This window comes from Gymnoscopelus microlampas (genome assembly GCF_963454915.1).
Source record: "Gymnoscopelus microlampas genome assembly, chromosome: 4".
NCBI lineage: Eukaryota > Metazoa > Chordata > Actinopteri > Myctophiformes > Myctophidae > Gymnoscopelus > Gymnoscopelus microlampas.
This window is the reverse complement of record NC_139941.1, coordinates 33,636,817-33,663,065: the sequence shown is the minus strand read 5'-3', so window position 1 is coordinate 33,663,065 and position 26,249 is coordinate 33,636,817. Positions and strand designations below refer to the sequence as shown.

The 26,249-nt window shown below is 39.3% G+C and overlaps 2 protein-coding genes across 2 annotated transcripts; both read left to right on the top strand.

Annotated features, from left to right (window-relative positions):
• Positions 1-1,753: 1,753 nt before the first annotated feature.
• Positions 1,754-12,424, top strand: lman2lb (lectin, mannose-binding 2-like b; the record flags this gene model as incomplete). The annotated part of the gene is made up of 8 exons (XM_084054833.1): positions 1,754-1,964; positions 3,010-3,128; positions 4,696-4,813; positions 5,498-5,580; positions 6,084-6,245; positions 8,165-8,279; positions 9,121-9,237; positions 9,928-12,424. 8 exons carry the CDS (start codon positions 1,754-1,756, stop codon positions 10,068-10,070), a joined length of 1,068 nt encoding a protein of 355 aa, XP_083910959.1. The 3' UTR covers positions 10,071-12,424.
• Positions 12,425-14,781: 2,357 nt separating this feature from the next.
• On the top strand, positions 14,782-24,549 carry LOC311043715 (leukocyte surface antigen CD53-like). Its single transcript, XM_084055066.1, has 8 exons — positions 14,782-14,928; positions 16,838-16,933; positions 17,593-17,781; positions 19,083-19,157; positions 19,628-19,738; positions 20,960-21,070; positions 23,276-23,359; positions 23,459-24,549. The coding sequence occupies exons 2-8, from the start codon at positions 16,871-16,873 to the stop codon at positions 23,525-23,527; spliced, it is 702 nt and encodes a 233-aa protein (XP_083911192.1). The 5' UTR covers positions 14,782-14,928; positions 16,838-16,870; the 3' UTR covers positions 23,528-24,549.
• The last annotated feature ends 1,700 nt before the right edge of the window (positions 24,550-26,249 follow it).

Sequence of the window (26,249 nt, the reverse complement as noted above, 5' to 3'; positions counted from 1 at the left end):
AAGTGGTTAACACCGAACAAATATGATATCACATCTGATCTATATAACCTTAAGTTGTAACTACACATTACTGGATGTATGATAGGCCTAACTGCCCCTCAGACACATAAATCACTGTATCAGGAGCATAATAAACTTGGCAAAAACATGATTTTGGCTAGCTTATTCACTAGTATATAGAACTGGGCACTATTTGCGGAGAAACTGGTGCCATTTTTACATTTTCTGAGAAATAAAGGCGTAAAAGGATTTTGACATGGATTTTCACATTTTCTCAGCTTAATATAGGCCTACATATTTGTACGAAGTAAGTCATACTCATTTTCATTTAGTTAGCCTACTCCTTAACCAAACAAATGAATGTGAACCAAAATGTATCATAAATAAAATTATGAAAATAAATCACATAATCACACTAGCTCTCAAACATGTAGGCCTACTCTCCCTTGGACTTAAATATTCTGACAATACTTCACCAAAAAAACAATCGTATGCTATTTTGGCTAATGTGCCCCCAGAATCAGTGGTGGAAAAAGTACTCACACATTTTACTTAAGTAGTGGTATCAATAGCCTACTCCCTACTGCAATGTAGAAATACTCTGTTACAAGTAAAAGTACAAAGTTAAAAGTACAAAAGTATTGGTGCAGAAGTCATTTCACTGTTTTTGTTTATTACCATTATTATCATGATTGTTGTCATTATTTGGCATTATTAGTTGTATTAGTTTTGATAGATTATTGGTTTATTAGATTTTTTTTTGTAATGGCATTTTGTCGTCTCCAAAAATTCCACAAAACCCACTGATACACCTTGAGACTTCAGTTGTGTGCAATTAAAATAACACACAGCTTCATTTTAAGTTTGCATATTTACTTAACTTGTCTTGACCCACAAATGTGCATTACAAACAGCTTCTCAGATCTCATGGCATTGTTTTCTGGCACTGTGGCTCTGGCTCTGTTAAAACCATCTGTCCACCCAGGTGCATGCCCTTCCCCAATCACCTAGGCCCTGGAGAGGCGTGCCCTTTAGTGCCCACAAATAATCTAATAAACCAATAATCTATCAAAACTAATACAACTAATAATGCCAGATAATAACAACAACAATCATGATAAGTGTAATAATAATAATAATAATAATAATAATAATAATGATGATAATAAACAAAAACAGTGAAATGGCTTCTACAATTGGTATCAAAATGTACTTAAAGTACCAAAAGTAGAAAGTGCTCATTATGTCCCATTTCACAAGTTGTCAAATAAATAAAATGTATAATAATGGTGCGACGTGTTGTGAGCTTGTTGTAGAACTGCTATTTTCAATCAGAGCTGAAGTGGTTAATGTATGTTTGTAATAATAATCTAAATATATAAAGTAACTAGTAACTAGTTGTCAAATAATTGCAGTGGAGCAAAGGTATCATATTTGCCTCTGAGATGAAGTGGATTAGAAGGAAAATCTCAGAAAATTGGAAATACTCAGTAAAGTAAAACATATCTCAAAATTGTAGGCCTACAGTAGGCTACTTGAGTAAATGCACTTGGCTACTTTACACCACGTACTGCCCAGATTATGGATGATGCTGCCGTGCTGGGATTCAAGTGGTTAACTCCACAACCAACCACAGAAATCAGGTCGCTGATGATGATTCATATGAGAAACAGGCAAACCAATAGCAACGGGACACAATGACAAGTTCATAACACTGGTGGGCGTGGGGACGCTTCAAAGTGGGAGGGCTAAAATGGCTGCCACCATGATCAAGTCTAAACCGTGTCGGAGGAGAAGAAGTTTGCTGATATCAGATTCAATGTTCCATTTTAGAAGCATTCGTGAATTAACATGTTTGTGTGTCATCGCCTGTGTCACGCTCAGCCAGTCGTCGTTGGCGGACGATGGATACGAGACCGAGGACTTTCTGAAGAGGGAGTATTCGCTGACAAAGCCATACCAAGGTAACTGACGTTAGCCACCGAAGCTAAGGGTAACTGGAAGGCTCGCCCCAAAACATGCTCGCCCCCATTTCTTTTCGTGGTTCTTGTAATCTTGTATTTGTTTTACTGAGGATAAGGTTAGAAATAAGTTTAGGGTTAGGCATAGTTTTACTGAGGATAAAGTCAGGAATAAGGTTAGGGTTTGGCACCGTTTTACTGAGGTTACGTCTAGGAATTAGGTTAGGTTTTAGGCATGGTTTACTGAGGTTACGTTTAGCAATACCAGGTGAATACCGCCGAATTTGCCCCGGGGCGACTGTGTTTTGGGGCGAGCGTTTTGGTATTCTAGCTAAGCGTCATAATGTCATTAAAGTTGACTTAACATTAAGCTGACATGCAGTGTGTTTAAGCAACAAGGTTCATGCTTTTCAGAACGGAGCCATTCATAATAACACTGTGGTCTTGTCTTGTCCTAAATGGTAACTTGGTCAATATTTGATCTGATGAGGCACAGGGCAGGATTTGGTAGACTTTAGGCAGAGATTGCACAATAATGTCTACTTACCGTTAATACCACGGTACTACGGCAGGGTTCATCGCCATGGCTTGTTGCCATGGACATACATATATAGACCAGAAACAGAGCACGGCCTAAATCAGTGGTTCTTAAACTTTTAAATGTCAATGTCTCCCCTAACTCTTGACAGTATACAATAACGGGGCCATTTGGTTCCATTTGTTGCTTGAAGGTGGAGTGTACAAATGTCCATTTGTACACTCTCAGAGTTATTGGGGTCCTTGGAAATGAAAAAGTTTGAGAACCACAGTGTCATAGTAAATCAGTGTCATACATATTCTGAAGAAAACCTGGAGACTGCTGACTGACATTCAGTAATTGCGTCTTATGATAAAAATAAGAACATTATAATGTCATGCATTGTGATTCAGTGACAGAAAGAGCTATCTAACTCAGGAGCTGCTTTTCATGGGATATGACCCTCTATTCTCTAACTGACTATTGATTGCTTTAAGTGTAACAGCACTGTTCTGTTCTGTTTTATTGTAGGAGTGGGCTTCTCCAGTTCTGCTCATTGGGACTTGTTGGGCACTGCCATGATCAGCCCTGAACATGTGAGACTGACCCCAGACCTACAGAGTAGGCAAGGAGCAGTGTGGAGCCGCTTTGTAAGTTTAAACACATACACCATTACAACCTAGTCCATCCAGAATTAGGTTTATTGCTATTAAATAATACATTTGAATGTACAAGGGACTTGACTGGATCACAACCATTCTCCAACCTGGTCTACAGTCTATATAACCAACATCCAGGGCTGCACAGTCAATCATGTGTACTTGGGTTGAGATTTTAGTTTCCACCATCAATAAGCAAGCCAATAAGAATATATTGGCACATTAGCAAAAAGTCATTGGAAACACCTGCTGACTGTTGAAACATGCATACACTCGCATGGAATTTTGTCCCCCAAATCAGCGGTTTAATTACCATCAACACTAAATCAAGCTAAATAACTGACAGTACTATTTTCACAGTAATTATTATGCAACCCTTCTCATACCTGGCTGTCACCCAAGTTCTTACCAGAAAGACCAGCTGGTCTTCTAAGCTCATCCATGAGGTACAGTAGGATAGGCTGTAGGGTAGGTGGTTGGGAACAAAATGCAGTTTATCTTGAACAGTCCTGCTCTGAAGTGATTACTACAGTAGGTCAGACGGTGACCGCTGTGTAAAAGAGATTAGCTAGACTAGCTGTGTTTACTGTTTAGGAAGGATAACCTTTTATCCTTTTAAATTACTCCTTTGTAGTGATGTGCATTACAGTAGCATTACATACAGTAGGTAGATAAAGGGAAGAGTAAAGAATAAGTTGATGACATGAGATATTGACATCTGAGCCACATTAATGCCGGATTATAAGGTATCCAAATTTTAACTCACTATACCAGAGTGCTCCAAGCATTCCTTTTTCATTTTACATTTAATTTATTGTGTTCTTTATTTATTTTCTTAATTTTTGATTTACCCTTTCCTGGTCCCACCTTTTATGGCTGTTAGCAGTGTGCCTCACATGAGATGAACAGGAGTCCCGACCCACTAGTTTCGAAACACAACTCCATTGAACCCTGTTGTTCACAAGAAACACTTACTGATAATTAGAAGATGTTGTTTTTAAAGATATATATATATATATATATATTAGACTTAAAGGTATGGTAAGTGATATTGTCTGATAGTACTCATTGGTATAGAGTATTTGCTCAGTAACAGGGGTCCCCCCACCCCTCCAGCTCTTTATTTAAACAGAAAGGGCATTTTCAGGTCGGGATACACATTTTATCCAATCAGGAGGGAGACGTCACCTTGCACAGTACACAGGATATTAACAAGTGCATTTGGAAGTGATGACTCAAATAAATGAGCAGACAAAATTGGAATGGAACACTATAAAATTGAAGCTGATTTCTCCTGATTGGCTGAAGATTTGCCACCCACCTGTAAAAAAAATCTGTTTATTTAAGAGCTGGAGAGACGCAGAGACCCATGCTACTGAACAAACATTCTATAGCAATGATTGCTATCACAATTTTGTGCTTTAACCTTTTTGTTGTAACCAAAAAAATGTCACTACCTTTTTTAATGTTTTTTAATAGCATTTTGGAAAATGCATGTATAGCAATATCCAGACACTGGAAACTAAATCCATCTTGTCTTCAATCACTGTGTTTCTAGCCTTGTTACATCAGGGACTGGGAGCTGCAGATGCACTTTAAAATCCATGGGCAAGGGAAGAAAAACCTGAATGGAGATGGCATGGCTTTTTGGTTCACCAAAGAGCGCATGAACGTAGGTAGGTCTTTTTTGGAGATTGTTTTGATGCAAGATATTTTTCGTAAGCCTTGCGTTGTTGTGTTGTTGGGTTTTTTTTTTTTGGGGGGGGGGGGGGTAATTTCATGATGGCAAATGGATTCATTGAACAGAAAGGATAACACAGAAATGTAACATGCATTTAAAATAGTTTACTGACGCAGATGTTTCAGCTATTTAGTTTTTTTTTTTTTTTTTAAGATTTTTTTTGTGGCTTTTTATAGCTTTATTGGGAGAGGGATAGTGAAAGTAGGCTGACAGGAAATGGGGAGAGAGATGGGGGAAGACACGCAGCAAAGGCCGTCGGGAACGGGACGCGGCACGCTGTCTGTTAAGGGATTTCAACCAGGGTGCCTGGACCGCGACGCCACGGCCCAGGCCAGCTATTTAGTTTTACAGTTGAATCTTGTTTAGCATTGTGTTTATGAATGTGTTTTAAAAAAAGGGGACACAAACTGAAAGGTATGTGGGAAAACAGTGTTTCCCCCCCAAAAAAACGTATTAATTCAACTATGGACAGTATTTCCAGGAAGCATTGCAGTGGAGAGATATACAAATATGTAGGTTTAAGACAGCCTTCAGTCAAAATAGCTTTGCTTTCTACAGCAAGGCTATTCTGCTAATTCTGATCTTTCTATCAGTTTATATAAGGTTGTGTCTTTTGCAGGTCCTGTGTTTGGCAACATGAACCAGTTTACTGGTCTTGGGATTTTTGTGGACACCTACCAAAACCAAGACAAGGATCATGAGGTGACACTCTCTTCACCTATTACACGCTCACGCACACGTGAAAGTACCTCCCTCCCCAGTTAGCAAATTTGGTCATCTTCATTTTGAGAACTAAGTATCATTGTTTCCTATTTGTGTTTTCTTTGCAAACCTACTGGATATGCAGAAGAGGTACACTGGACCGCAGGTAGCATCAGTGCCATATTAACCCATTTTGAGGAATATTTGCCTCTTCAACCAACGTCATTACATAGAAGTAATTACATTGTCGACTGTTTAATATCAATTAATTAATTAATCAATGTATTAATTAATCAATGTATTAATTAATCAATTTATTAATTAATAATGTAAAAATGAAAAATCCTAAAATAAAGCTTCCAATACTATGGCAATTTTAACATTCCTCCCTAATTTTTATATTTCTCTCACTCCCCCATCCCTCTCCTTTACACTTCATAAATCCTTTTTTCTGCCTCTGTTTTCATTCTCACTCATTCTGCCTGTCTCTCTGTCTCTCACAGAGGGGTTTTCCATATATATCGGTGATGCTGGGGAACGGAACGCTGCTGTATGACCACAACCGGGACGGACGGACCACTGAGCTTGGCGGGTGCACAGCTCTAGTGCGCAACGTCAACCACGACACCTTCCTCCTCCTCCGATACTACAGAAACCGCCTGACGGTGGGATTCTTTTAGCTGTTCAACCACCATGTTGTCGTGTTCATTTAGATTCCATAAGCCATGGCATGATCATCTTAGCAGCTGAGACTGGTAGGCTGGCACCTGATGTACCTGTGTATGGAAAAGATCCACTCCAGCCATTCATGACTGTGATGTCTCTCCATCATACTTAGGGTTGGGTACCGAAATGCGGTTCCAAGCAGGAACCGATAAAGAAATTGTCGGTACCGGGTACCCATAAACAATATGTAATTTCGGTTCTGCATATCGGTTCCCAGACGCGCTAAAAGCCGTTAAAACAAAGGCAGCACAAAATCACAAATCCGGTAAAACACCGCTGTATGGAGAAGTATAGATCAGTTGCGGAGCTGCTGCTTCTCCCTGAGCCACATTCCTCCCCGCACACGCCCCCCCCTCTCCACTCCCCGCTCCCCTCTCCCCCTCAGTGACACCACCATGTCCGTCTCAACTGAAGTAGTGAGGAAGGAATAGGAATTAGCCTGCCCTGCAAACTTTGTAACCAAACCAGCGCTAGTTAAGAGCCTCAGCCTGCGCAGAGCAAAACAATAACACCAGCTGTAAACGCTTCTCCTTGATTGTGTGTGTGTGTGTGTGTGTGTGTGTGTGTCTGTCTGTCTGTCTGTCTGTCTGTCTGTCTGTCTGTCTGTCTGTCTGTCTGTCTGTCTGAAATGAAGCTTAAGTGACTTCTCCAAAAGGAAGGAATGGCCTAATATTATTAATGCATTTTGGCTGTGTGCAATAATGCAACTGCAGACATTACAGTATATTGCCTTTTGTTAGGCTATTCAATGTTTTGAGACATTGTATTTTATTACTACACAATAGTAAATAAATAATTCTACACAATAAATACATATGTTTTAAGTAACTGATCTCAATATGGACCTATTATAGTTATGATATGAGGGTTTTGCCATAATCATGTAGCTCTACAAGAGAGGCATAGCCATGACAGCAATGGTACAACAAAATGTTTTAAAAAATGCATATATATTTTTTTTAAATAATACTTTAAGGCCATTTGGTATTCGGCCGTCGGCCAAGTGTTTCCTATATTCGTTTTTGGGCAAGTATTTTCCATTCGGTGCATCCCAATTAAATAGACATTTGACCTCTTATTTTTTTTACCATTTTGGAACCGAAATATGGAACCGTTAAGAACCGTAACCGATAAGCAGAACCGGAACCGGAACCGGACTCGTAAAAATCCTAACGATACCCATCCCTAATCATACTGTATCTACTATCATTCAGTGCCAATGACGTGTTTGATGTGGGTTTTCCCAAAGGCCCAGAGTGCCACTGACGTCTTTGACGCGTTTTGGTGTTTTCAGTGTTTTTCCACTAGATGGCGCTGTTCGCTAACACATGAGTGACCATTTCATGCTCAGACACACAGATCCAGGAGATCACGTGATCCCAAGATTTCCTCTTCCATTCTTCCATTATTTCTGTCACTCAATGAGTATTAACATAAACAACTTTCTGACACTACCTTTTCTGTGTACCATGTAGGGCTGGGCAATATATATTCATCTTGTATCCATATCATGATATGAGACTAGATATCGTCTGGGATTTTGGATATTAAAATATCGTGAAATTACATAAGGATTATTTTCCTGGTTTTAATCACTTAAGCCTTATTATATATTTTTAAAAATGGTCCAAAACGTAAAAAAATAAATAGCTAAGATAGCTGATCTACATGCTCACAATGCGTCACAAGCTTGTAGATGTGCTATTTTTCTTTTTTTTTTAATGGATTATTGTCACAATATATTGTCACAATATTGATATTGAGGTTCTTGACCCAAAATGTTGTGACATTTGATTTTGTCCAGCCTTAGTTCTACCATGTACATGCGTTTAATGCTGTTCTGTCCTCTGTCCTCCAGTTAATGATGGACATCGATGGCAAGCGGGAATGGAAGGATTGTGTTGATGTCTCAGGCCTGCGCTTGCCTCTTGGTTACCATTTTGGTGCCTCCTCTGTCACAGGAGACCTGACAGGTATAGAAGGAGTCTATTGTTTTTTGTAATTAGAGTTTTCATATCATGATCACCTTTTCAACTGACGTCTCTTGAATAAAGCCATGCTAAAACAAAAGAGGTGGCAGGTGGATCACTGGCTTCAAATGCTATCAATGCATTGAATGGGAGATGATCACGTTTTATCAGACCATTGAATGGGCGAGTTGGCGACATACTGACCTACCCATGATTTATCAGACCATTCATTGGGCGTAATCAGGAGCTACTGACCTACTCGGAGGCAGAGCAGTCCCCACAACATGATTTACCATTCTGTGCCTATCGGTACATAACTCGAATGGCACTGAGTAGGCTCAAGCGAACATCGCAACGTTCGGGAAGGCAACTTGCTCGGTGGTCCCTCACGTGGCTCCAGTTCACTTGAGACTGCGTGCCTCTGTCATGGTCCGAAACCGAAACTGAACTTTTTAAGTCATCTCCATCGGTAGGTCAGTATGTCTTGATAACACCCAATGAATGGTCTGATAAATCGTGGGTAGGTCAGTATGTCGCCTACTTAGCCCATTCAATGGTCTGATAAAACGTGATCATCTCCTATTCAATGCATTGATAGCATCCGAATGGGGTGGGTGGATAGTACAAATACATTACTTATCATATACCCAGTAATCCTCAGGGAATATTATGTTATAGTAATATACTACTATGTACTTTTTCTTAAAAGAAATGGTCAATCCGAGAAGGAGACAGCATATTGGGGTGAAGGGGCTCTACTGGTAACATCATTCAGTGTTACAGTAGGTCAGCAGGGGTGAGCACCATGATCATGTGGCCTGAAGAATGATGTGTTTCCCCATAGATAACCATGACCTCATCTCCATGAAACTATACCAGATGACAGCGGAGAGGACTCCAGAGGAGGAGGAAGAGGAGGATGTCACTATCCCCATGGTTGAAAACATGACACCATTCCAAGGTACAAAGACACATGTTTGTGAGTCAGCAGTGTTGTTTGATATTTCAAGACGCTCAAAAAGGTGTGACTCAAGAGAACACCAATGGTTAATATCAAGTGTTAGGCAAGCGTTGGTGTACTCCTACTTTGTGTTAGTACTGTCAAGTGTCAAGCAAAATGTTGCACAACACTTTTCTGCCAAAGCATTAACTGAGATTAAATGACACACTGGGAGCGTGGCGAATAAACAATGCAAAAATGCGTCGCAAATATTTCACGTCAAACTATTAATTTGGTGATGCCTCATTCATACAGGTTGATTATTTTATTCTCAGTTAAAAATCGACCTCATCTTTTTTTTTGAACAAAGACGTTTATTTGCTTATCTGCAGAGACATTTCAGTGTATACCTTTTTTTTTTCAGCAAATCGGTTGTACAGTGTATCTTGAAAAATCACTGCGCGGCCTTGTTATATTCACATTCTGTGTAGATGACACAACAGAAGTTTGAATTAATGCAAATTAATCGCACAAAATAAACGCTCCCGGTGTGTTAACTGTTGTTATAATTAGACTTTTTTTTTTCTTTTGCAACGTGCTGAAATGTTTGGGACATTTATGTTTGGGAGGATAACTTACTCTTCTTTACGCATTTTAAACGGGCCTGTATTCCAACATAACATTTCTGATTTTATTATTTTTGCCTTGCAGTAGAGGTTGAGGAGGAAGAGACGAATGGAGTGCAGGTCTTCTTCACCTTCTTCTTCTCCATCATTGGCCTGTGTGTCTTGGGAGCCATAGCCCTGGTGGTGTACAACCGCTGGAAGGAGAACAGCCGCAAGCGCTTCTATTGAGCAGAGATAGACCGAACGGTCTACACAACACAGGCGGAGCGAGAGTTCTCAGTGCGTGTTTGTTTTTTTGTTTTTCTCACGGACAGGTTCAATACTAAGCCTACTGTAGCTTTAACCCAGACACATTTCATGGACAGTCAAGTGTATGCAGGTATTCATTTCAACCAAATACCAACAGTTCAACAGCTCAACTTCCCCACTCTTTGATTGGTTGTGTGTTAATTTGTGAAACAAGCTGGTGTAGTGTTTGATTTGAAATGGAAGCCTTTATACAATCGGCTCTCCGCTGCTTTAACTGAACAAAGTTGAGCATCTCGGTCAAAAGAACTGCACATGTGATGCATCTGTGGGGAAATGGTGGACTTATCCACTAGGATTTAATAGGTTTTTTTACTTTTTAAAAAGTAAGGTAGAAAACGGTATGTAGTTGCTGCTGGGCACACGGACAATGATCTGTGAATCTCTGAGCCATTCATGGGCAGATCTCTTGTTGCACTGATACAGTACAAAGCACCCATAAGATGATTTTTATTTTATTATTGAACTATTTTCTTTAAAAGTACATTTGGGAGAACGATGTGCTCCGTTTTGTACTTTTAAAGAGTGTGTGCTTGAGTTGCTAATGCTATCCAAACTAAGTGCCTAGCTAGGACCAATAAAGACTACGCAAGTCTTACTTTATACATGTTCTGTCCTAGTCTTGAGGTTTGGGCTACACTTGCCTTTTGTATTTGACATCTCATTGCTCTCACACATTTTTATATTGAAGTTACTGTTATTGTGAATATTGAGAATCATTTCTAGAATCCATTTTTAACTGTTGCGTGTGAAAAACTGTTTTTGTACTACATCATCTAGAACAAGCTGAACTCAAACTAATTTTTCTCTTTTTGCCACAAAATTTCATTGAACCTGTGAAAAAGAAACATTTATTTAGATGAATTTGATCAACATCGATGCACCGTTTTCACTTAGTCATTACATGACGCATCAGCAGTCACATTTGCCAGTGATCAATTGTTAGTCGTATGAAAGCAAATACAGTACATGTTTTTTACTATGTTATTAAGTCGCATGTATTTTGAGTTTGTGTATGAACAGGGGTTCAACCGTTAAACCTGTGACATAATTTGGTTACCTGGGATGCACAATATTGTCAAAGAAAAAAAAGTAATTGGGACATCTTAAAAGAATATGTGGATGCAGTTCCCATGTGAGCAAAAAAATATAAAAAGTACATCTCTGCATTTGGAAATTGCAGTAGTCAATATTGTGATTGACTTTTCTTTTGCAATTAAATTGTGCAGCCTTAGTTACCAAGACAACATTGCTGGCCTTCTAATGATGTACATGCTGGTGCCTTACTCGCACATCTAAGACCAGAAACTGTATTCAGTAAGGGGCAAGTGTCCTGAACTGACGGTTTAATATTTCATGTGACCTGCATTGAGTAAAGGGGGTTCAGTGTATTGCAGACACAAGGCTGCATTGTGGTACAATATGTCAATTGGATTTCCATTACAGCCACTCTTAAACCACTACTAGGCCATCTACCTTAGCTTCTAAAGATAAAGAAATATGTAATTCTCGAATGTGATCAAATTACATTGTTTGAAAGAGAACCATATTTATAAGCATGTTAAGATCTAACCATAGCCAAGTGGTGCAGTCTTTCAGCAATCTCAGGCAATTCAGTGATGTCAAGATACATTTAAATGCGACTCAACTCAAAATGGCAGTGTTCTGAAGCTGCACGTGTATTTCACCAATATGCAATACACTGCAAATTTGGAGATATACTAATGTCTCTGAACATCGAACATCAGACATGACAAAATTGCTCAGCCATTGTTCTTATAGATATTTGTATAATTATTAAATATATAGATGCATCATTATGAATAAGAACAAATATTGTGAAATAGTAATTATAATAGGGATACTTGTATTGATATCCGAGATTATAGATAAACTTATCTAAAGTTATCTGGTTAACTGAGAAATACAGTTTTTGGTGATAACCCAAAGGGAGGAGGAGGAACATGTTGCTGTCATTCTATTAGTTTACAACAGATCTCTAGTATTCTTCTAAAAGTGATGTGAGTGAATACGTTTTGTAGGTGTATTTGTGGTATGCCAGACATAGCGAAGATGATTTATTCTTGAAGAAACAATAGTTATACAGTAGAGTATTTAATTTAGGCTGTGAAAATGTGAATACTTTAATCAAAGCTCTGAAATTTCTATTTTAAATCGTTTTGCTGTAATCTGTTCATTGTTGATGTAAGTGGATAATATGCACTTTTTGTGCTATATCGTGTCAGATCATTTTCAATAAAAATGTCTTTAGTGTTCTTGAATGTCCTCTATTGCCTCTTTTTTCATGCATTGGATCAAGAAACTGTTTGGCAAACAATGGAAATTATACTGTCAATATTCTCTCTTGACTGTCTAAGCTCCATAATATGGGGTTATGTCATGATGTGCTGTACACCTTGTTTGCCTGATTTAGCTTTGATCATATGCCAAATTATATGCAGCAGTGTGTAATCTCTCATAATGTGCAGCAGTGTACTGTTGCAAATCTTGTGTGAATTTGGTCTGTCATTGATTGAATGTTTGCGATTGGTGTATTAGATATATGTTGTGTTCTGTTGAGTTTCTCAGAACTGTGAAGTTGAAATAGATAGTCCTATATCTTTCCCTTCAGTAGCTAGTGTGAAAAACTGATACTTAATCTGATGCGTCAGATTATTGTACTCACAGTTTTATGCCACTATAGACTGCTTTCAGAGTAGACAAACCTAACGGATTATATTTGTCAAAATGTTTTGGTGCTTATCTCTTAAACTGGCATCATGGAATTAAGATGCATTTACAGGGATTCTGTTTCTGACATATCTTCGAGTCAAGACAGGTGCATTGTGAATGCTGTTTGGATCAGAAACCTGGAAGACCACGCTAACATCATCGAGCTGCAGTCATTCCTGGAAATCTACTGGCCACATGCAATCAACAACACCAACCTGTTGGAATGCACTGAACACGAAACAATAGAAGTAAAGCTGAAAAGGAGAAAGAGGAGATGGAGCGGTCAAACCCTAAAGACAGTGGTTTTGAATGTGGGTCACGGCCCTGCCAAGAGGGACAATTGGAAATGAGAGGAAAATTAAAGAAAATGAATCATTAAAGATTTTTACATGCATAGATAGATAGATCTACAAGCTCACGATGGATTCCAGCCATTTTTTCTCTAATTTCAGGTTATTTTCAAAGCCACTTTGCAATGGGTGGAGGGTGACATCCCTGTCCCACAGTGCTGTGAGCGGGGCCTGATGTGACAAGGCCTGACATCCATGTCCCACAGTGCTGTGAGAGGGGCCTGATGTGACAGGGCCTGACATCCCTGTACCACAGTGCTGTGAGAGGGGCCTGATGTGACAGGGCCTGACATCCCTGTGACAGGGCAGTCACAGGGCCTGTCACAGCCCTGACACAGGGCTGTGACAGGCCCTGTCAGTATCATGGTCAGTATCATGGTCAGTATCATGTATGTAAGTAAGTACATTTTATTTACATGGCACTTCTCACAGAGAGAACTCACAAAGTGCTTTACATACAGTGAGATCATGGTCAGTATCATATCTGTATCATGGTATGTCAGTTTTATGTCAATATCACGGTTATAATGTCACATGATGCTGCTGACATGATACTGATCATGATACTAACATGATACTGACCATGATATGGAGACACAGAACAGTACCGTATAGCAGTGGTTCTCAAACCTTTTTGGCTCAGGTCACCCCTGTAAATAACTTTTTCATCCACGGCACCCCTGAATTACATTGTTACTTACTTACTTATAGCACCCTCCATTTATGTAATATTACGGTACTTAATTTTTTATATATTTCCGCCTAAGATACAGCATGTCATGAGGAAAACTTGAGAGAGTATCAATTTCCATTAGGGCAGGTTGAAAATAATTCTATACTTGACGTTTAACCACTCACACTTTAACGTTCGTCAAAAATAGCAGATCTACAAGCTCACAACGTATCGCGTTGCGATGCGTTGTGAGCTTGTAGATCTGCTATTTTTGACAAAGAGATTTGGTGTAGGTCCAAAAGTGATATGGATCAATTCCAAATATTATCAAAACATTCTGAGGCACCCCTGGCCGGGTGTCACGGCACCCTAGGGTGCCACGGCACCCACTTTGAGAAACCCTGCCTTATAGACACAATGACCAGTACCATGGAAACACAATGACCAGTACCATGGAGAAACTGACTAGTACCATGACATCCCCGTCACACAGTGCTGTGAGAGGAGCCTGATGTGATGGGACCAATCTTCCATCATCCTAATAAAAAACGTGCAACTACACATTAACTCTGCCTCATTTGACTGCAGAGTTAATGAAAACAACTTCTCAAACTTCTAACCCGAACTTCTCTGTGCGCGCCCCCTCGGGGGCTGCACCACCCCCGTTGAGAAACACTACACCAAATCTCTTTGTCAAAAATAGCAGATCTGCAAGCTCTCTAGATCTCTAGGCTTGTAGAGGCTATTATGACATGCCCAGAATAGGGATGCTAGGGTTCATGTTGTTAAGTAATGTGGATGCCCCTCCCACACTCTCCTTATTGTCAGTTGTGTAAATAAACAAATAGAAATGTCTCTACAGACTACAGTATTTTGAGACAGATCCTGTTGTTGCCACTGTCCCTTCCTGTTATGCCTTTTCCTGCTTGTAGCTAACCTGGAGTATTCATAGTGTACTATAGCTACTAGCCACCATATAACTTATCACCTGGGGAGTTAATATTACTGCGGACTTGTTGATAAGGTAAGTCTTATACTGAGATAGTTATCAAGGATAGTTTGTAAAATAAATCAGAATTCTGATATTCAGCTATTATACTGAATTGTTTATATACCTAAAAATCATTAACTATCCATGAAATGAAATAAAAACAAGAGTATTTACATTGTGGTATGGGTAATAGATTGGGTAGTTTTTCCAGAAAGAAAAAAGTTGCTCATGACCTGAAGTTAAACTATGCATCTTTGGGATAAATAGCATAGGATATGCAAAATAATAAATAGCAATATGGTTAGAAGTTACCAAAAGAAAGTTATGAGAAGAAAAAAAACTTTAAAAAATCATATGACTTCAAATATTTACTATAAGCTCTGTCACGTACTATGTGTTTGCTGTGTTGCATCTATTCTGCTTTTTGAAGTCTGGCTGCTACCATGAAACCTAAAGATAAAGTTTCATGAAGACAATAACCTTACATTTGAATACATGCTGAGAAGCTTTATTTTCTTGTGAAAATCCAGCTTCTCAGAAAATATATGTCATTATCTTTAACAAGCTTTAAATGTGAAGCATGATCTTCAATTCTATTCCAATGATAAGGAATAACAGACATGTATAAATGTCAAGGGGCTACAGTACATTATGACAGCAGACGCAGGCTCAGGCAGCGGGTTCAGTGTTGTCACACCAAACAGTGTTGTCGTGTAAACACCATCCCTAACAGGGCTGGATTAAGGAGCAGGCCAATAGGGCCAGTGCCCAGGGGCCCCTGACCTCCAGGGGCCGCAGCTCCAGCCATTCCCAGTGAGTGTGAGGCCTTTGGTCGTCTGGGAAATCTGGTTGTCTGGGCAAACTTGTGATATTTGCCCAGTTCTCAGGAGCCATTGACTAGGTTGGCCGAGGGCGAGACTCCTGGATGCCAGAGGCCCCTGAGCAGCAGGGATTTACAACAAACGAATCGATTGGATTTTTGGGCTAATTATAGTAGTGAAAGGCTGATACTACAGTGGGGTACTCTTTAGATAGGCCTACAGTATGGCGCACATGCATAATATGACCTTTGGGTGAGTCTAACTGTCAATTTCTAGAAAATGTTACAATAAAAAGTTTGGATGTCATGTCAGAACAGTTTTTGATGCCCTGAATATTAGGAATCTGTTGCATTTGTCAATAAACTATTGAAGCAGTGTTTTTTTTAATGGCCAAAATAGATAATTCTGTCAGTGTCAAGAATGAAAATCTCCAAAATGCTACAGCAAAATTCCTTCAGATTTGGTTCAGTCAGAAACACTCACGTCAAAGTAGATTTAACCATTTATTGCAACAAATGAAATACAGTTAAACTTGGCGTTAAAAGCTCCACTCTTGGAGATATTCCCTGAATTTTGTCCAAGCAGCACGCTAAGCAAAATAAGGGAATGTTAAGCAAAAAAAAACATAGGAATACAATATCAAACAATAAGCAATACATTGACAAATTAGCTTGAATTAGCAGATATAATATCACAAGTATTTAAGCCTATGCCAGACTCAGATCAAAAGGTGGAGGCTGGGGTGGAGGAGGCAGCAAGACAAGGGTGAATTACTCCTTTAAAGGAACCTCTTTAAGGCGTGAGCTCTGATTGGAGTATGTGTGACCGAAAGGTCCAGCAGAGCTGTGAATGGGGAATAGGAGGCTAGGCTGATGTCCACATCAGCTGACTGACCGCCAATTACAGCTGAGGCATGCAACACTTCCGTGTCCTGCATGAACTAACACTATGCTTCATTTATAGTTTGAGACATTTCTAAGAAGTATTTGTTGGATTTCTGAATTGGCAGTGAAATGCTACTGCAGTTGTCTTCAGACATAGCTTTTCGCCATCATGTTGTCATCTGCATTCTGAGTGTTTTGTTGAATTGGAAACCATCCCTTCTGATTTCAATTTTATAGGTCTTAACGGAGGAAGATCATCATTAAGGAAGGATGAATCGCTCCTGTGTAAACTGCTGGAAGAGCATGATGGTTCTCCTCAACTTCATTTGCTGGGTGACTAAGCCTTAATTCATGTTGTCGTAAAACCGTGGCTCTAAGAAGAGTGGATGGCTTTCAGAATCTGTAAGGTCCTGTACAACCATGCAGTAGATAGGATCAGTCATGGTCATGGACATAAGGCTGCTTGTTCCAGGGTGAAGGATTTTGGGGGGGGGAATCCATTTAAGACCTGGAACGCATCTGTGTCATTTTTTGATTTGAGCAAAAAAAGCATTATTTTACACTTTGGCTATTCAAAAATAGCAGATATACAAGCTCATAGCGCGGTGCCGAGTGCCGCGCTACGAGCTTGTAGATCTGTTATTTTTTTTAAATCGTGAAAATGTGTGCAAAACTTTGAATATATATTGTTTAAATCAAAAAAATTTAACTCTATTCTTTGCTTCTTGGGGTCCCTGGAACTAAACATTTTGAGATGGGGGTCCGCGGCCAAATACATATCATTTTGGGGGTCCTTGACATGAAAAAGTTTGAGCAGCACTGATATAAAACACTTTTTTTCCCAGAAAACTGTTGGGATTTAGAAGACATTTGTAGAATCGGCTTCAGGTCTTAATGGGTTAAGATTTTAAGGTTTATTTCTTTCCTTCTCCATTGAAATACTTAATTTGCCATGTGATGAATGTTCTCTCTTACCTCCCCTGTGTGTGTAGTTGTGTGGTGCATTCGTAGTGGCGTTTGGAGAGTTCCAGATGATGCACTCTAACTATGGCGCTCTGATCACCTCCTTCTGGCCGATCTACCCCGCCAACACCCTGGTGGTCACAGGGACCATCGTCACCTGTGTCTGTTACCTGGGAGTCCTGGGAGCACTGAAGGAGAACCGCTGCATGCTCATCACCGTAGGTTTATTAACCCAATAAGACCTGAGAAAAAAAAAGTTTTCTAAATCCTAACGCTTTAAAAAATATATATATATTCAAAGATTTGCACAAATTTTCACGATTTTACAAAAATAGCAGATCTACAAGCTCGTAGCGCGGCACTTTGGCCCCAGAGTCTAGAGCAGTGTTTCTCAACCTTTTTTGGGCCAGTGCCCCCTATCCAATATACAGGTCCCTTACCGCCCCCACATCCAATTAAAAAGTAAGCTGTAGTTTGATTGTGTATCATGTCAGTATCATAAGAAAGAAAAACTGGTGCGCTTCCTCTGGATGCCTTCTTAGTTTAGGCAGTGGGTGCTCAGCTATGTATACAATTCAAATCAAAAACCACCTAAGTGGAAAGAGAGGCACTCCAAATAATCTCGCAATAAAGGGAGAAACTGAGCCACTGTCTTGCACCATGTCAGTATCATGTCAGTATCATTGTCAGTATCATGCCAGTATCATGTCAGTATCATGGTCAGTATCATGGTCAGTCTCATGGTCAGTATCATGTCAGTATCATGTCAGTATCATGGTCAGTCTCATGGTCAGTCTCATGGTCAGTATCATGTCAGTATCATGTCAGTATCATGGTCAGTCTCATGGTCAGTCTCATGGTCAGTATCATGTCAGTATCATGTCAGTATCATCGTCTAGAGCACACTAGTCTAGAGCCTAGATTATTCTGGCCTGCACATGCCAGATGGGCAGCATGTGCACCAAATAAATCTCCTGTGATTAACATCTTGTGGAGTTAATCACGGCAAAGCCAATTTAAAACCAAGGGTCCCAGCCGGGGCTTATCCCAACACCACCGCCCTCTCATTTACAGTAACAGGTTTCATATCACACCTTGTCTTTGTGTTGTATTTCCCTATTAAGTAAAAACACCTTGCTATGTACAGTAATGTACAATGTAGACTACAGCATGATATGAACGGTATACAAAAGGTGCTATATAAATTAAGTTTATTAGTAAGGCAAGGCAAGTTTATGCATAGTACATTTCACACAAATATAGTTTGAAAAGGTATACATAAGGTATAACAAGGAATTTAAAAGCATACAAAATGCAGAATTAAATTATTCTGATGTTATACCAAGCTCTCGGAACTCTTCTTCTTCTTCTTCTCTTCCCCTTCTCCTTCTCCTTCTTCTAATATCAACAACAATAACAACATTGATCCAGATTTGTTCATTTACAATAGTCTAATTTTGTAAATAATGCCAGAACATCCAGTCTTGTGCATAAAGTGTATGGTTTTGTGTGATTACAGTTCTTTGCGCTGTTGTTCATTCTGATGCTAGTGGAGTTGGCCATGGGTTGTGTATTCCTGGTGTATGACAGAGAGGTACAGTATATATCATGGATCCATGCATTTTTTTCCTTTCTCTAATTCATCAAAACATATTTAAAACCCCAATGTATCACCAAACAGTGAGTGTACAGTGTACAATGCTAAAACATACATTTGGTAAATATGTTGATTTCAAAGTGCCAGTGAAAAGTATGATAGAAAATATGAGCTACATAGCTATCAACACCCTCTGTAAATAAAACCTTTTATTTTATTAGTGAGCATGTCATGAACATGAAACAGTACATCAGTATGGTGCCCCCTATTGGCCCACTTTAGCTTTCTATACCATGCAATAGTAGACACAAAATTGATATACAGTTTAAAAAGGTCAAAGATGTTCTTATATTTGTACACACTAGATTAAAATAGTCTTGGTGAGTACCCTGTTTTCAGTTCATAATACTGTAGTGGATTTGTAATGGCAGTTGTATTGATGTTGCCTTTGCTCTTATGTGGTACAGATTGACACATTCTTTGAGAAAGACCTGATGCGAAGCCTGCAGACCTACAAGCACTCCACTCCAGATGGCAACATGACCGTCAAAGATGATTTTGATGCTGTTCAATACTTTGTAAGTCTTCAGCAAGACTACCTTTTTGGCTTATCACCAGTGGTGGAAAATTTGTACTTAATTAAAAGTATCAATACTGCTATGTAGAAAGTAAATCATGTTACTCTGTTACAAGTAAAAGTCCAAAAATGTACTTGAGTAAAAGTACAAAAGTATTGCATTGGTATCAAAATATACTTAAAAGTCCAAAAGTAAAAGTACTCATTATGCAGAATGTCCCATTTCACAAGTTTTCAAATGTATACAAATATTTGAAAATAGCAGATCTACAAGCTCACAATATGTCACATTGCGACACATTGTGAGCTTGTAGATCGGCTATTTTCAAATGGCCGAACTGTATATAGGGCTGAAGTGGGTAATGTACTGTATGATTTTTAATAATAATCCAAATCTACAAGGTAACTAGTAAAAGAGGTACAGTACTCTGGTAAATGTACTTAGTTACTTTACACTACTGCTTACAGTATCACCCATAAAGTGCACTCTGGTCTGTTGGTAATAATACTGACCGTATGTTGTGAGATACGGTCTGAGTCAGGGCAGAATGTAGGACCCAAGTGCAGGAGAGACAGAGGCTGAACAGGTCGGTTTAAAGGGTTTAATAACTCAAAAGGTAGGAATACAAACAAGGACCTGAACTCATGATCAAACTACACGCAACATAACACAATGAATAAGTAAGCAACACAGGGGTTAAATAGGCAGGGAACTAATAAGACACAGGTGAACTCAAGAGACAATCAACACTGGGATAGGCTGGGGGACTAAGAGGACACAGGAGGAGGACAACTAGTAATCAACAGGGAGGTGAGACAAGACAGGTAACAGTAACTAAGCAGAACAGGAAACAATACTACAAAATAAAGGAACACAAAAGCAGGGCAAAGGCAACAACAGAGTAACAGAACACAATAGGAACGATACAACATAAGTCCTAATAAGTCCGTGACCTTATAAGGGCAGAAAGGTCCAAATAACAAAGACAAAGTCCAAGGCCCGAGGAGCGGACTGTGGCAACTGTGAATGTTACTGCTACTACTACTTATTTTTCTACTTATAGCTATTCTTTATTTATTTAGCTGACCCTGCATTCCTGTTCAATTTCAATGTGTGGGTTTCCTCACAGTATCTCCTCACAGGGTCTCCTCACAGGGTCTGGAGTTTCTGAATATTGTTGTATACTACAGTTTAGTTGAATCAGCGTTGTCATATTTACAGTTTCAGTGCTGTGGAGTCCATGGTGTGACTGATTGGGACGATGGGAAGGTCCCAATATCCTGCTGTACTGAAGACCCATGTACAATTTTAAACCACACCAACTGGCAAGAGGTACGTTATATTGATATAAGTTATGTTCTTAGGCAAGGAAAGGCAATTTTATTTGTATAGCACAATTCCACAACATGGCTATTCAGTGCTTTTCACAAAACATTAAGACGTTAAGACACAGAGATAAGAATAACACTATAGACATTTTAATACAAAAAATAAGTTATAATAAAATATAGATAAGAGAATAGTAATCTTAAGACATAATGTGTTTATTTCTTTACCGAATGGATTCCCAGATAGAGAGTATAATTACAGTGCATAAAACAAACAAACAAACCAACAGAAACAGTGGGAAACAGAAAGGTAGTTTGCATTGATTTAAAATAACTAAGAGTTTTTGCAGACCTGCAGTTTTATGTGAGTTTGTTCCTGAAATATGGTGCATAAAAACTGAACACTGCATTTAGTTATGATTCTGGGTTCAGAAAGCAGACCTGTCCCAGGTAGTATTCTGAATCAGCTGCAGCTGAGACCTGTAAAGACACCATAACAGTAGTTGAGTCTACTGAAGATGAATGCATGGACAAGATTTTCCAAATGCTGATAAGACACGTGTCCTTTATTCCTTGATATATTCTTAAAGGTGTAGTGAAATGAAAAATATGTTTTTCACACTTTTAGAGCATATCCGTGGTCATCATATGGGCATACCTAACAATAGATGCCAAAAAAAATGAAAAAAAAACATTTTTGTGTATTTTTACATCTAAAGTCCCTAAAAAGCCAATATTAATTACTTCCTGTAAACGAAAACGTGCTGCGTGATGACATAACTCGACCTTCGTGAATATAAATGAATCTTGATTACATGCACCTGTTTGATTCCCATAGCTGCACGTTCTTCAAACACAGCTGATTTTAATTACAGAGATACTCCGTTTTGAATCTCATTGAAGATGAGTGTATTACTCATTTTAAACTTCATCTGCACACTAAAATATGTATCTGAAAACATTATAGGTTAGAAATAAGCCAGGTAGTAGCAAACGCGCTTCACTGGCCGTCTCTCTCTCACTTGTAAACAAACACTAGCCGTGTTGCCCACGGCTGAAGTGATTGAGATCCAACGTCCCATAGCCTGAAGGGATGGGACCTTCTGATTGGATTAGAGTCGTTGAGCTGACGTTTCAGGCTGAACCTTCAAAATAAAATGACGGAAAATGTCACTTCAGTGCGTCTTTAAGGTGGGTGCTTGGGTGGCGCAGGGGTAAAGTTCTGCCTACCCCGGCAGACTCTAGGGGTTCGAATCCACTGCGGTGCACCGTGAATCCAGCTTGTTTGGGTAGAGAAGCCGAGTGGGGAGGGTGTCACTGTATGTACTCCTTTGCCAGGGGCGGCAACTGTCAGTGCAAATGGGGAATGTTGAGCGGGAGGAGTACGGGGGCGAATTCTTCATGCCTTCATGCCTTAAAACCTTATAAAGTCAATGCAAGCTTCCATGGAGCAAAAAAGCGAAAAAGCGTCTTTTAATTATTCGGAACGAGTCCGAATTTTGCGGATATTCGCACAATCGCCGGTGTGTAATGACCTTATGACTCTTCACTGGCAGGTGAGCCAGTAGGGTACAACAGCAGTCACAAGCAGTGAGAGGAATTGATTTGGTATAATGATTAATTAAAAGGGATACAACATTATTCAACTATTATTTTCCTATTACTATACTTAAAGGGGAATTTTGGTCCACGGTTTTCTTACCTTTTCTATGATGTTATGATATCTTAGGATGAATGGTACTATAGAAAAATGTCATAACTCCATCCCGGGGGGGTCCGCCACAGCTTAAAACGTGCGCCAATAGGCCTTGCGTTGGATCACATATTTTAATAGCTTTTTTTTTTTTTTTTTTTTTTTTAGATCTGACGTTCATAGTGACTGTGCAAAAAAAAAAGAAAACGGAAGTCTTGCTAGACGAGATTGAAATCTCGAGATTGAAATCAGCAAGTTTTTTTTTCTTTTCTTTTTTCTCGGTTGCATAGTGTTCTGTCACTATGAACGTCAGATCTCACCAAAAGCTATTAACACGCAAGGCCTATTGGCGCACGTTTTAAGCTGTGGCGGACCCGGGATGGAGTTATGAAATGTTTCTACTGTACCATTCATCCTAAGATATCATAACATCATAGAAAAGGTAAGAAAATCGTGGTCCAAAATTCCCCTTTAAGTATTTACCATTTGAAGAGTTATGATTTTTTTTTGTTTCAGGGATGTCATCTCAAACTTAGGAACTGGTTTGCCAGAAACTTCCTTAGCACCGGTGCAGGTGTTGTCTCACTGTTTGCCTTGCAGGTACATACACCCCTTTCTTTGCATTAAACCTTATTTGCATACATTTGTTATTAGTTCTATGAAATATTTGATAAATGTCCTCTTTGTCTTTATTCACAGTTCATTTGTGTGTGTATCACCGTCCCCGTGTTTTGCCACTTTAGTCGAAATGGACTTGGCTACCAGTGAAAAACACCATGTGGTCTGAAAGAATTCTCTCACATCTCTGAATCTCCTTGAGTCAGCTCTGCTAATCTGTGGTGACTTGACACATTTTGGGGGATATAACTAAACCTTTCCTTTTCTACTCAAAATGATTTTAACTTTGGGTAACTATTTCAGAAAAAGTGAATGAAACCCCACTTCATTTAAAGGTAAAATTTCATTTAACAACTCTAATCTTGGCAAAATGTTTTATGTGCACGCACGCATGCACCCACCCACACACACACACACACACACACACACACACACACACACACACACACACACACACACACACACACACACACACACACACACACACACACACACACACACACACACACACACACACACCATGCTGCTTGAATGCACAACGTAACTGAATGCTGAATGAATACATATGGAGTAATATGTGTGCCCCAGCCCCCATTATATGTCTTGCACTGTCCCTTTGCAATGGATAGAGGTCAGTCCATACTGTAAGCCAGTGGTTCTCGACCCCCCAAAATAATCATATTTAACTGGGGACCCCCAACCCTGATAAGCACTTGGAATGTAGGAGTTGGTGCATTCAATATTGTGAAAATAGCAGATCACAGCTAATTTCACAAATGTAACCTCTTTCTTATATTATTTGACACTTTGGCCAATGTTTCACCTGTTTTATAGTATAGTTTGTTTATTATGTTTGATGCAGAGATGGTATTTTTCTTTACTTTTTCTTTTTTTACGTATTCAAAAGGTCATAAAAGTCCTTAAATTGTCACTTCACTGTCATCTGGGGACCACCCCCCAAAAAAATAATTTGGGGACCCACAGGTTGAGAACCACTGCTCTAAGCTATATCTCATGTATGCTAGTAGTGTGTCTGCAGCAGTACCACTAAGTCAAATATCTGTTCTTTTGCTGTACTGGGGAAATTAAGTGATGAAGAGTCATATTGTAAATTGTTTCTTAAATATTATATCATATTATTTTAATTGTTTTAAATAAACGCATGCAACAGGTTTTCTCTCATTACTCTGTTTTTGCCTGCTTGGCTATCATTTCCTGCAATAGTGTGGTGGTCATCGCTCTACTCATTGTGGCCATCCCACTGTTCACACCCCAGTCAGAAAATCAGAATCTGGTATTTTCTGTTGTGTTCAAAAAGTACCTCCTGTTTAAGGAGATCCCCACCCATGTTTCCTTTTCAACCTACTCTCACTCATAGTTATTTATAACTGCTGTATGTTCTCACCACAAATCTAATTCTTCTGCCTCAAGTATTGCGTTACTCGTATACTTCTCTATTATTTTAACTCTGCGACTACAGAGTAATTTTCTAAAGAGCTGACGTAAGTCGTATTACTGGTTGTTTGTAGTGTGGATGATGTATGAACTGAAGCTTATTCTGTTGTTGCATTTGTTGGAAGTCACTCTGGAATACATGGAATGGGAGAATATAAGATTTCACACTCACCCTCATTTTATATGCTATGCTAAAAGACTGGAGATGATGTTTTCACCCTTCCCTGTGTTTTTGTGTGTTTGTTTGTGAGTCTGCGCCTGCGGTTAATCTCGTAATCTACAACATTGATCAGCATGAAGTGTCTTGTGTATACACTGCCAGTAGGCCAAAGAAGTCAATCCCAGAATATATTTCAAATCAGCGTCATAGTGGCGCTGTAACAGCCCACTTTGTATTTCAGCCTATCTGGAACCTTAGGTCGTAACCCCCTGTGCATTCCTTGGTTTATGATGCAACTCCCCATACAATGCCTTTCTGCCTACAGATTTTTTTATTTTCTGCAAACTTTGCCAATCCTACATATTTTGTCCAAAACTCACCAAAATGATGCACGTGATCTCTGGAGGCATGTTATTAAAACATGATTTATTATATTCTATTTATATTCCATGATTGGCTATAATTGGCGATGGGGCCTATTTTCCAAAAAATGCTAAAACTCATGACTGATTGCCCCAAAATTTGAATCACTTATTGTAGAGCTTAAACAACGCAAGTACAACTCCAAAACCACATTCACTTGACCATAGGCGCTACAAATGTGAATCATTGAACCTCTTCTTCCCACGGATTCCTCGGGTTTCAGTAGCTGCAACCCATGACTTGCGTCAGGGCAACCACACTTTTTGAATTACGTTCAGAGACTGACTCAGCTGGTTGCCATGCTTTTATCACACTGGGGAAGGCTCCAGCCGAAACGTCCACATTGCTGCTGCTGGGTCATGAAATAAATGAGAGAGCCTAAAAGGACTTTAAGAGAGTGCTGGTGTTTTTTGTTTCACTGCCACGCTGTCTGCTTTAACTACAATCGAATACTGTCAATTTGGACAGATGGGGCCACTGCCGTTTACCATTTGTGTTCCTAGTAGCCTATGGCCCTGTTCAAACTTAATTGACACAACATATTAACGATCAGCATCTGTTTTCATCTGTTATCCACCTTGCCCTGTGCCTTTTCATACAGAAACACAATGCCAAAACAATGTCATCATCATGCACCACACATATACAAGGATGGAGGAGGGTGTGCTTCCTGGCAGAGATTTGAGCTCCACTGAGCACACCTTTGTAGTATTTTATTCTATTTTTATTTGACCAATATCCACACTGTTGAGGAAGCCTAAAGTACAAGAATTCCACTGCCTTTAATGCTGATACAGCTGTATATAGTATATATATATATATATATATATATAT